Source organism: Rhagoletis pomonella, unplaced genomic scaffold (assembly GCF_013731165.1).
Source record: "Rhagoletis pomonella isolate Grant_MI unplaced genomic scaffold, Rhpom_1.0 Rhpom_scaffold_00007, whole genome shotgun sequence".
NCBI classification, from domain to species: domain Eukaryota; kingdom Metazoa; phylum Arthropoda; class Insecta; order Diptera; family Tephritidae; genus Rhagoletis; species Rhagoletis pomonella.
In genome coordinates, this window is record NW_023458561.1 from 28,468,552 (window position 1) to 28,481,695 (window position 13,144).

Below are 13,144 nucleotides of genomic sequence, written 5' to 3' on the forward strand. Positions count from 1 at the left end.
CATCTTTGGTAAGTTCAGTTAGAAATCCATTCAAAAGTTTTGAAAAATATATGTTTTTTCCTATTTTGTTATTTGCAGTGGGAAGACATAAAGCATTTTTGTACGTACGAGCTTCAGAAAGTCCAGATTCGCGGGGATTACAAGGAGCTGCTTCAGCAAGCATTTGCTTTTCTAGGTGGTACTAGTGGTTATTTTCGAACATGCGGTCCAACATCCCATGCGCGGTTTATTTCGAAAGCTATTTATTGCCTGAAGATATTTCTTTTTCGAGAACAGTTCAAACTGACGCCAAGAGAATTTAATAGTTTACGAGATATTTGCATTTTCCTAATTCGCCTTTATATGAAAGCTTGGTACCAGTGCACAAATCCCATTAGGGCTCCAATGCAAGATTTAAAATTTTTACTAAATGCAATTGAGTACGCCCAAACTGATGCAGTGGTATCCAATGCGGTTTTGAAAAAGTTCAAGTCATTTATGGTACTTAATGCCGGAGACAACATCTTTAGCGTTTTTTGATAATGATGTACCAGTGGAGGAAAAACGAGAAATGGTAAAGGCACTGCAAGCAGTCCTATTACTTGAAAATAAGGATCATAATATAAATACATAATACATTCAATAAGTACCATTGTTTCAGTTTTACAAGTATAAATGTATCCCGCAGAAACTTCCAAACCTTATCTAAAAATCAAATGTTATTTTGCTATCTCAATTTATCTTATTTTATCAACTTTTTTGCTAGCCAAAGCATGATAATTTGTAACAATTGTTAAAAAATATTTAAAACGATTGCTTAATGAAACAAACCTATTGTCAGCTGTTTTTCTAATTGCTTTGTGCATAACATGCCACTGGAAATGATATTTTAATTTATTTTACAATCAAATGTGCTGTACAGTATCGATACGTTGCTTGAATCCAATGTCATTTTCTAAATTTGCTATAACTTTTCTATTTTCAAATCGATTTGCAAAAAATTTGGATCTATATACTTTGAAATCAAATAAGCTTTAATATAGCATAAAAATAAGAACAAAAATTTTGCAGCTTTTACGTGTAATTCACAGTAGAATAACGATGCGACTTAAAATTGAGTCCGATTTCACTAATAAATTGGCAGATAACTCTTAAACTGATAATTTGATTGCAAAACATTGTATAGCAGGTTCGTAGGGATTTCAAAGACCTTTAATCTGGTGGAGATCTTTTTGTGGTGTGATAATCACAACCGGATATTTTTGAAAAAAATTGAAAATGCTGTTTTCTCAATTTGAAAAAAACGATAATTTCGCAAATTCTTAAAACCTATTCTACTTTTTTAATTTTTGACCTCATATTCAGATTGTGTAGGTTATTTTACATGGCAAATGACTATAAAATTCACGACTTTCAACTATTTTGTTAAAAAATTTTTCCCCAGAATGCATATGGTTTTCTAAATTTTCAAATGCAACGCGCAAGTACTTAGAGTTATCATATTCGAATAAAATTTTGCACAGCTTATTTTTAGACCAAAACACATCTTTTTCCGCCCGGCAAACCAAATTTTATTTTTAACGAACGGTCTAATGTACATACTATGTATGTAGGGTGGTCCAAAAATGCATGGGAAAATTTTAAAGGAATTTTAATGCTCTCACCCCCTAGAATTCTTCTATGCCGAAAAAAACATACCCCTGTTTTTTATTTTGAAATCAAAAAATATTAAGAGCTCGCTCAAGGCGCTCAAAGTTTTCCATGTATTTTATATGGTAAAGAATTCTTCAAAATCAATATTTATCGATCGGAAAACTCTATTTCTCTTCAGAAGACTTGCAATAATAATACCAAATTAATTATTTAATAATTTGTTCATAGTAACTATATTTTATAGGCCTGCCAAAATCCCTGAAAATGCAATGGGGGACCCATTAAAAATCGTTAGTATTTATTGAAAAATGTTTAAATTTGGTATTATTATTGCAGGTCTCCTGACGAGAACCGGAGTGTTCCGGTCGAAAATAATTGATTTTTAAGAATCCTATACCATTTTTACGAAGACATGGAAAACTTTAAGCACTTTGAGTGACCTCTAAATATTTTTTGATTTCAAAATGATAAAATTTGGGTATATTTTTCCAGTATAGAACAATCTTAGGGATTAAAATTCCGACTTCACTTTCTTTTTGGACCACCCTAATGCACATACCTATATTAGTAATATGACTTTTTCAATAATTAAATATACCTATGTATGTTTTTGTCAAAATTTGGTAAAAAAAGTTTCCGCAGGTAACTCTGAGAAAAAAAAATGTTTACTGAAAAAAAAAACATACATGTTAGGGTGATTAACTCGGTTTTCCCAAACCGGTTTCCACCGTTTTATCGAACATCTATAGGCGGTTTTTTTTGAAATCTCGATTTTTCGATTACTGAATAAACCGATTTTTTTTTACCGAACAAACCAGTTTGTTTCATTTCATACAAATCTTGACCTTGCAATAGAAATGTTGAGTTTTTCGAAATTAACGCTTAAATATTTTCTATGTATTTAGTTGAGCTTCTGCTTCAATTCGTGCTCTGCTTTTTGATTTTGTGGCACAAATGGAGAGATCTTCACTTTTACTCCATCTCCGTAGAAGCTCTTTTATGGCAGAAGTACATTCGGAGCTTTGCGATTGTCTGCCGAGGGACGACCGCTTTTTGAAATTTAACCATGGACCTACCGCGTGGCAGGAAGCACCTCTAAGCACTCATACTAACATGAGCATAAAACCCGCTTTATTCGGTATTTTCTTAATTTCCAAATCTGGTACCGGTTTTTTTTTTTAAATTGCAATTTTTCGAATAACTCGAAACCCGCTTTTAAAAAAAATGCGAATAATCGAACGGCCTAGTATATAAATATGGAATTTTCCATATGTGTATATATTCATTCCAGGCTCTTAAATGAGGCATTATTTTTCCTAGTGCCAAATTTTTACAAAAACGTCATTTTTGTTGGGTTTTCATCAGTATTCATCCTCTCCTCATTTTAGAAAATAGTCAGATGCCTAATGTACATATGTATGTATGTATGTACATCCATACGTTTGGCGGCTATATTAAAAAAGCTACAACAATTCTGTTAATGGGGCTGTTAATTAACATACAACTATTAAATACATTTCAATTCGCACCTTTAAATAATAATTAAATACGTATGTTTGTATGTATGTACGTATTTACACATACATATGTAAGCAAATATGTACATACATATACGCATGTACAGTGACGAGCAAAACTGTAACATGATTAAACACTTTTTATTTCAGCCACCGCTATCTTTCATAGTTCTAACGATTTTCATACTTTTGTTGTATATTCTTATTGGTACACCCCTACTCCCTATCTCACAAAGATTTGAAGTCAATCCAACAGCAATAATAAAACCAGCAGGCAAAAATGTAAATTAAGGCAGAGTTACACTTTTGCACTCACTCTCAGTTTTGCATTTTACAGTTATCTTTTCATTAGTTGGAAGTCAGATGGCTTTTTCCTGTATTGTAATTTATTCAAGAAGTGGTTACCAGTAAATAATATGGTTAATCAGGAAACATAAATGTAAATAATAGATTTACTGCGAAAAGGCGGGACCGCAGGGAAAGTGGCAAAAAATTGTGGAGTTTGCCACATGAAAATGTTAAGACTGAGAAAAAATATAGCCTAAAGTGTTACTAAGGACAAAGGAAGTCTGTCAAAATATATTACAGTCCGATATCTTGTGAACTTAGTAGCAAGTAGCGCTGCAGGCACTACTACAGAAGCGCTTAAGGTATTAAAATTGAATGCAAATCAGTAGATAGTGAGGCGAAAAATTGCCAAATTGAGCACAATGGATCATAAAAGAAGAAAAAAGCAAATTTGATCAAAATACAAGTGCGAGTGTGGTAGCGTTTTGCTGCATCGCACGAAAACCGGACCGTTGCCTATTGGGATATGTTAGGCCTTACAGAATGCAATAAAACACATTTTTAAGATTTAATTGAGGGTTATTTGGTCTGACAAGACTAAATTAATCGCTTTGAATCTGATGGCCGGGCATGGTATTGCATCAAAGGCCCAAATTAAGCATACGCGCATCATGTAAGGCAAACTGTGAATCACAGTGGTCGGTCAATAATAGTTTGGGGTTGTATTTCAAAAATGTTGTTGATCCGTTTGTAAACATTATGCGTAAGGAACAGTATCTGTTCATATTTCAACAAAATTTGCAAGATGTAGTCGAAAAAATTAGAGTTTCTGCTGAAAAAGCAACTAAAACACACTGCACATGTTCGCAAAGACTGGAACAAAAGCAAAAATTTGCAAATTTGAAATGACCTCCACAATCCGAGGACATGAACCTCATAGAGAATTTGCGAAATCAACTAAAAGCGCATCTTACTAAGTATCCAAGTCCGTCCAATGGAGTACATGAGCTGTGAAAGCACACCAAGGATATATGGGAGGCTATACCTCCAGAATTTTTGCAAACATACACATTAGGTATGCCAAATTGCAACCAGGAAATAAATAAAGCAAAAGCATACTGAACATTGTGTTAATAATTCTTTTTTTTTGTGAAAATTGTCAAAAAGTTATTAAAAATATATGAGTGCAAAACTGTAACATTTGCCTTAATTTACATTTTTGTCTGCTGGTTTTGTTAATGTTGTTGAATTGACTTCAAATCGTTATGACAGAGGAAGCAAAGATGTACCAATAAAACTATACAACAACAGTATAAATGTCGTTAGAGCTTGGAAATATAGCGACAGCTGAAATAAAAAGTGTTACTCCATGTTACAGTTTTGCTCGTCACTGTACATTATTACATTAAACAAAAACGGCAATCTTTATCCTTATCTTAAGCTTTATGACTACGGTGACCATTCGTACCGATTTTGGCGGGACAGGAACGATTTTGAGAAAATTGTGCCGCTGAATATTTTTTTAAAGTCGGTACATATAAGTGTCCCGATTTTTCTTATTTGTACCGATTAAGACCCGATTTTGAGTGTTTGATTTATTAATTAAAAGTCTTCATCTACTCCGGCCCAAAAACAATTTTTCATACAAACGTGGCAGCACTTTCGTTATCACAAAGAACATAGAATACAGAGGCGCCACAAACATAGCCAGCATCCTTATTTTCTATAAACTTTGGTTATGTTTTATTCTGGTACTCTCGCTATATTGTTGTCATTATTCTTGGCAACAATTTTTTCAAGGTTTTTATAATTTTTTGCAAATTTTAGTTTTTAATGAAACGATTCTAAGTTTTGTGAAATTATAAAAAAATATAAGCTGTTGATACAATGGCGAAAATGTAAACAGGGAGAGACATTTTGGCACTCCTTGGCCATTCCACTTTTGACTATTTAAAGTTTATTTTGTTTTTATTAAAGTGTAGCTCGTTATATAACAAAAACTATTTAAATCAAACTTTGTACAAAAATTAGCGAAATTCGACAATGTTTTGTCAAAATTTTGAGCTTTTTAAATATACTTCTTAGAAACTTGCGGAGTATGCTGGTTTGCAGCCCGAAGTGCAAATTTGGTAAATTTTTTTGTAGAAAGCGTTAGCCATTTTCCCCATACAAAAAAATTGTACTTTGTATGGATGAAAATGCGTCCACAGAAAATCTGGTCACCGTATTTATAACGGAAATAAAAAATAAAATGCGCACAGTAACAAATTGTAATGCCGACATTCGAAGCTCTAAAAACACATTTTTTTTTTTAAGCAAACGGATCGTGTGGCAACGTCAAACGATTATTGGGCGGTAGGGTGAATCATATGTATGTATGTAAAAACAATGTGTAGATTAGATAGATTTGTACTTGCGGCCTAAAAGCGAAAGTAAGTATGAGGAAACGGAAAGAGAGATGGGGTTACAAATTTCAATTTAAATTCCAACACATACATATGCCACTTCTTAATCAGGGGAAATCCAGATGATGTGACACTTTAATTTAAGATTTTCAAAAAGTGGAGTTAATTTATTTGTGCAGTGAAAATTGAGTGCTATTCAGCACAAAATTTATTTTCCGAAATCATCACATAAAATTTGATAATTGAAAATTTATGGTTTGGAATTTTTTTATATTAATTTAAAGAAGCGTAAGCGAGAATCCTTTTCAAAATGAGAGCAAACCCAAAAAAAAGTAAAAAAAAAACAGAAAATTTGCAATCACTTTCAAAAACAGAAAGTAGCACACATAGCAGCTGACATTTATGTAGGTGGTTCACAAGGTGTCATAAGTGTCGTATTGTTGCAAGTCGTAAAGTTTTTAACGGCTAAATAAATGTTTAGAGGACTTGCAGTCACAACCAACTATTTTGAACGGTTAGAAATTTAAATATAGTTTTAGACATTTAAAGAATTCGTAAAGATCATATCCGATTTTTTTGTTGAATTTTATAAACTTAAATAAATTGTGTGCACACTTCGATTCTTTTATGAAATTTCGGAAAAAATCACATTGTTTTCAGAATTCTCTTTATTTTTCATATAATTTTGTTTGAAAATTCGTAAAAAATTTAAATGAGATACTTTTAAAGATTTCGGGAACTTTGATTTGCAGGTTACGTACGAGTTTATACATGCATACATACATATGTATTAATCATTATAGTTTCAAACACATCAGTTAAAGTGTCAACTGCAACAGCGAAATTCACAAAGTCATTAAAAATTACTCACCTACTGAGTAATTGTGCGCGAAGATCAAAACTTTTTGATACGGGTTGCATGACTTAAAAAAAATACGAATTGTACATTCTGATAATACATACTGTGCGAGTGCAAATCGAGAGCACAACTTCGAATTTTCAATTTTAATCTTCGAATTTTATTATATTAACGGTGGCCATTGATATATAAATGCTCAGAATTAAAAAATAAATATATTAAGCGGTGACTGTCTGTCCGTCCGTTCGTCTTTACATACGATAACTCGAGTAAACATCGCGATATCTTTACGAAACTTGGTAGAAGTATTTCTTTTGAACCCAGGACGGATGATATTAAAAACCCGCAAAATCGGACGATAACCACGCCTACCTCTCATCTGTATGCAAAATTTGAGTAACTACTACTGAAGCTTATTCACTCAAAATTGATATTTACAATTATCTTTAGCCAAAAAATAACATTATTATAAATTTTTGGAAAATGGGCGTAGCCCCGCCTACTTACGACTACATTTTTATATCTCGGTAACCGCTATACCAATTTCTCCTAACCTTGACACAGTTGTTGGCATTGGTAAAACATATCAAACGGGGGAAACTTTTTAAAATCGGACAACAACCACGCCCACATCCCATATAACGGTAATTTAGTTAAATAGGAAGTCTTCAATATTCAGTAAATATTGAAGCGAATTTATTTAAAATTGATATTTGCCATCAAACTTTAGCAATAAATACGTTTGTAATAAATTTTTTGAAAATGGGTGTGACACCGCCGAGTTATGAGCACATATGTATATTACACTTGAAACATGTATAAAAATTTGTGAAGTGGGCCACCATTCTTTCGAAGGTCGAGCGTGTTTTGTGCAATTATCTATTTATGCTTCACAACGATAAAATAAAAATACAAGTTTCACAATTTTTCGAAGTTCGATTTTTATTTTGAAAGTTATAGCTACTAACTTTTTTCGAAATTGTTTAGATTTTATCTGTTTTCTCGAGATTGGTAATACCGATTCTGCTCTTTTTAAACAGTTAAGAATGATGATGTTTTCTTCCCATTTTTATTTTTTAATTTGTTATACATTTTTTTTATAAAATTATTAAATTTTGTTAAAATATTAATGACATCTCAGTAGCTTTAAAATCGCGTTTTGGTTTAATATTATTGTATGTTCCATTAACAATTATTTGCAGAAAAAAAAATAGCCGGAATGCACTTTTCATTTAACGGCAAATTTCATAAATGCGGAAACTTTGATATTTCGAAATTTAATGACGCTAATTTACTCAAAGTTAATACTCACAACAAATTCTTAAAAAAAATAAGATTATTGAGGAATTTCGAAAAATATAACTACATAAAGTAAATCTCATTAAGTCTAATGCGATGTTTCCACGATTCGTAATTCGCTCTCTAAGTAATTCGTTACGTAATTCATGAATTACCCTGTTTCCTCGACACATAGTAGTACTTATTTTGGCAGCTCTAGTTCTTGTTCTTGTTATTCGCTATTTATTATTATTTTTGTGTACTGCAAATATCGAAGATGGAGCTAAAATTTTAAGCTATCATCAACAATTTTAATTTATATAGAGAATATTTTATTAATATTATTCTATAATTAGGAAAAGTGCCAGCAAATAGGACCAGGCCGGTAAAAACTTCGATATTTTTCCGATAAATATTAGAGCAGGCACCGCTTCGTTCGTCATTCGCATGGTAATTCGATCTGAATTACCTACAAATGAGGTAATTCGCTCTCAAAATTTTTTATGGCGAGTTACGTAATTCGGAAGGTAATTGGCAAGGCGAATTATGAATGTGAGAACGAACTACGAATGAGAGAGCGGATTACGAATCGTGGAAACGCCGTTTAAGAGTAAAATAGAAAGAAGTCTCACTTCAGCTGCGGGTGGCATCCACACACAACACTTTTATTCGAGTTTTTTCACTTCTAATCGCAGGTGTGTAAAATTTTAGAGTAATCAATAGCAGCTCAAAAAAAATAAATAAAAATTTAATTTAATAAAATTGCCCTTTGGAATCCTTTGCACAGCATCCGCATTGTGGTCATCAATTGTATAATAATGTCATGTCTTTTTAATTGCGTCTACAACGTGATGGAATGCTGAACTAAAATATGTTGCATTATTATGATTTTGACTTTCGCGTGATCAATCAATCAATCAATCTCTTAAGTAGGTACTTTAATTGAAAAAAAACTCAATTATTTTCTCTGTGCTCATTTGAATTTGCATATGTTCTTCCTACGATGGGCTTTGAAAAATGTAAACTTCAGCAGGTAGCAGGCAATTAAAGCTTGAATATAATTAGCACAATATTGTAGAAGCGCATATTTTAAAACACATAAATATGTTTGTGTAAATATGTGCGTAAAAGATAATTCTAAACATATTAACGGTTTCGTGCAATAACTATTTTATTATTAAAAAAATATTTAACAGTACAGAGATTACAAACGGTAGCGGAACAATTATAAAAATACATACCTGTTAATTGCAGTGCGGCACCGGTCTAACGTGTTTTCGAACATTTTTTGAATGCGTGCGATCTTTTTTTTCCAGTTATATTTGTCGGTCGTAAATCCTCGCTGCAGCGATGAGTTGTAACAAAATTGAATGAGTACGCAATGCACTTAGTTATAAAAGAACGCAAGTATCTTCGAATTGGCAGCAAACGCCAAATTAGTATAGTAGTTCTGAGCGAAAGAGCGTTGATTTTTTATTATTGCCGATTCTGAGTTTTTTTTTGCAATTTGCAATTTTTCACTAAAAAATTCTAGCTTGTAATACACTGGTATTTATTTATTATTAACACACACAAATGTTATGCTTCGTTATGATTTTTTTCTTTTTCAATTTCGATAAATTTTTTTTTTTTAAATACCAAATTTTCATTTCAAATACCAAATTTTCATTTCAAATACACATTTTCTGCACTCTTGTAATTACATATGTATTCGCGTGGGCCGCTTTTTTTTAGAATTTTGCTTGGTTATAGCAAAAATATGGTTCATTATGCTCCACAAGCAATCTGTGTGAAGGATGACAATTTTTGGTCAAATTGTCATCTTTCACACAGTTTGTTTTTAGGGCATAAAATGAACCATCTTTTTGCTATTACCAAGCAAAATTCCAAAAAAAACAGAATTTCAGCCCACGCTAATATGTATGTATGTATAAAAACCTTGCACCGCCAATTGCAATCGTTTGTTATGACTTTAAACATTTATAATTTGGCGTATGCAAAAATCGAGTTAAAAAATAAGATGCGCGCGCACTGTTGACCGCTAAATGAATAAATGAAGCGCCGTATTCGCGCGGTTGGCATTAAACTCTATATCTATGGCTAAAATAACAAAATCACTAACAGTAACATCGATAGACGGCACCGCGACTAATACAGACACGATCATTATGACCGCTAATAAAATTGCAATATAACTTTTTTTTTTTGCGAAGAATCGACATTTGACAGAATACACATGTAGATTTGTTAAATTGTGACAGCTCGTTATTGTTTGCGATTTTGCATCGTCTCTACAATTTATTTACATACGTACATTTTTTTTTTATTGGTTTTTGTATTCACATTTCTATTCATTTATCATATTTTTCTATACTCCCAAGTAAGTAAATCAATTTTCTAATTAGATTTAAGTCCATTTATATTCAATTTATGTAAGTATACAATGGCGCTTTTATCGAACGTGTTTGCATTTTTCTTTTTCACTTCTACACTTCTCATTCAACCATTGCTTATGATTTTGAATTCACCACAAGACTGGTCTATTTGCATTTAGCGGCTGATTTGACGTAGGTACTTTTGTCAACCTATATATATTAACACACATACATACTCGTATATATAAATACATTTATATTTATCGTTATTCTTTGGCTTAAACGTTTCTTTAATCTTTGCTTCGCAATTCTACACCATACTCCGAAATGTACATATGAATTCATTAGCTGCTTACTCTTTCCTAACGACTACTTAGCTCGCTCTGCATTCGGCCGCAAAAGCTCCCAATATTTTGCCTTTGCTCTGCGTGGTTACTTCTGCAGTTAAAAACACGTAGTTAATAACAAAAAAAATAACAAAAAACCAATAAAAGCTGACAGGTTTACCAGCATTGTAAATTCAAATCATGTAAGCGTCCGTGGAGTGCTTTTGTGGGGCAGCATGATCGAATACCAGTGGGCGCTACGAATTTATTATGGCCAGAACGTAATGAATGAGATTTTTCTAAAAGCTTAAAATAAAAATATCAATTCGGTTTCATGATAGCAACTTAAGTGAGAAAATTATTTTTTTTTTTGCCCCCGTGAAGCTCTCTCCTTAAAAAAGAGATCAATCGTTTTCATGTGATAGATGACATAAAAGGCTGCTCTTGGATATGAACTCATTGCCTACGTAATCGTTATGCAAACTTACCTTGTTACCCTTTCTAACATTGTGTGAATGTAATGCCGTTGTCCACCAAACCAGCGAACTGTATGCAATAATTGGAGTCACCGTTTTGTGTATCCATAGCGTAAGATCCGGGCGTCGGGGCGCACAGTGGTCGGAGAAGCTATGTTTTACGCGAAAATAAAAATGCATCATCGTAGTATTTTTGTTATGCTAAATCTGAATATGCCATAAAATGTTTAGCTTGAAAGTTGACAGCTGTCAAATCAATTGCTAATTTCTCTAAAAATAAGAAAATTTTTTTGACAATACCACTTATTAGGTTTTTAGGCACGCTAGTCACGAATTTAATGTCAAATTAAAAGTTTGACAGTCGACGCCTGTCAAACGGACTGCCAATTTTTATAAAAATCAGAGAATCTTTTTAGAAACATTACTGATAAGGTTTTTAAACATGCTGATCATGAATTTTTTGTCAAATTCAAGCTTTGAGAGTTGACAGCTGTCAAATTGACTGTTAATTTTTCTGATAAGGGAATGTTCTTTAAATGCTACGGATAAGGGTTTTAGAGACGCTTGTCACGAATTTTACGTGAAATTAAAACCTTGAGATTTGACAGCTGTCAAATGGGCTGCCAATTTCTCTAACAATAAGGAGAATTTCCAAGTAAGCGTACTACGTTTTAAGACTCACTGATCTCGAGTTCTATATTACGTTCAAACCTTTTCAGTTGAAATCTGTCAAATCAACTGTCATTTTAGTTGAGTAACACAATATATTTCTTAAGCAAAATTACTGATTTATTGTATTTGATCGAACATATTTAAAATGAATTTATGATCAAATTATGAATTAATAACAATAACTACATATATTTATAAATGGGCGATAGTTGGGGCCATCTGCTATGTGTTCAGCCCAAACAATTTTTTAAGACTTTTCTTTTATTTTATATGAAGATGGTGATTTTCAAAACTAAAGTTATTCATTAACGTTATTCAGGTTTGAAAATAGAAATGACGAAATATTTTTTCACTGATCTCTGTCACTTTCAACAAAAACTGATGCGTTTTGAGTTGGTTCTCCCAAAAGACTGATAACTTGGTCGAAAATGGCATCTGATTTTCGACGAGGGGGTCGTCTCATACTGGATATAACAGGATCAGATGTTATAATTAACATGTGAAATAAATCTTTGTTAGATTCCTTCCTGGTTGTAATAAACGAACTTAGGAGCCTCAAAATATCAAATTTCATGAAAATTCAGTAATTTTTTTAATTCTGCTACTGATAAAGTTGGTCTAGTGTAATAAAAGTGGCCGCCACTCTTTTTGGCGCGAGTATGCGCGGCTATTCGTTTCATACATCCTTAAAGGATCCCTTGCATTACTTTTTGGTAAAGGAATGAAAATCCTACTCGGCCCTACAAATTAGTTATACCTTTTTGAAAAAAAATATTTCTTGAACAATAATCCGTGTTATTAAGATATTCATAATTTGGCAGCAAAATTTTATTATGTAATATTTCATATGAAATCATCATTTTCCATCTTTAAGAAGTAACATTAGACCATCAATTAGTGTAATAACTTAAAGTTTCCATAAAAAAAAAAATTTAAGAAAGCTATCAATTCATAACTGCTAGAACAAGCCACGATCGAATTGGTTGAATAAAATGGATTCAACCGCTTGCTCAGCACATATTATTAAAAATACTTACCAGCTTTGAGTACATTGGACATTTCTGAATAAGAATGGCTTTACTCCAGTTAATTAATCACAGTTTAAATATAGGCCTTTATCGCGTAAAACATGCCTTATCCGACCACTGTGGGGCGTAGGAAAGAGATAGCGTATGACCATTTAAGGAAAGGTAGCTGGGAATCTTATTCCTAGGGTCGACTAATATTAGTAGGGCCTTCAAGGGATTCACGTTGAGCGCAGAGCTTTCTTCCCAAGAAATAAATCCCTCTAGTGCCCTTTGAAGTATAAATCTTAA

At 32.5% G+C, this 13,144-nt stretch overlaps 1 protein-coding gene across 1 annotated transcript in view; it reads right to left on the minus strand.

Moving 5' to 3' along the window:
- Positions 1–9,279, minus strand: part of LOC118742522 (aquaporin AQPAe.a-like) — a 72,942-nt gene extending 63,663 nt beyond the window's left edge. Inside the window, exon 1 of the mRNA XM_036474660.1 lies at positions 9,221–9,279. Coding sequence (XP_036330553.1) covers positions 9,221–9,264 — 44 coding nt within the window. The 5' untranslated portion in view covers positions 9,265–9,279. The remainder of the gene's footprint in view (positions 1–9,220) is intronic.
- Positions 9,280–13,144: the final 3,865 nt, after the last annotated feature.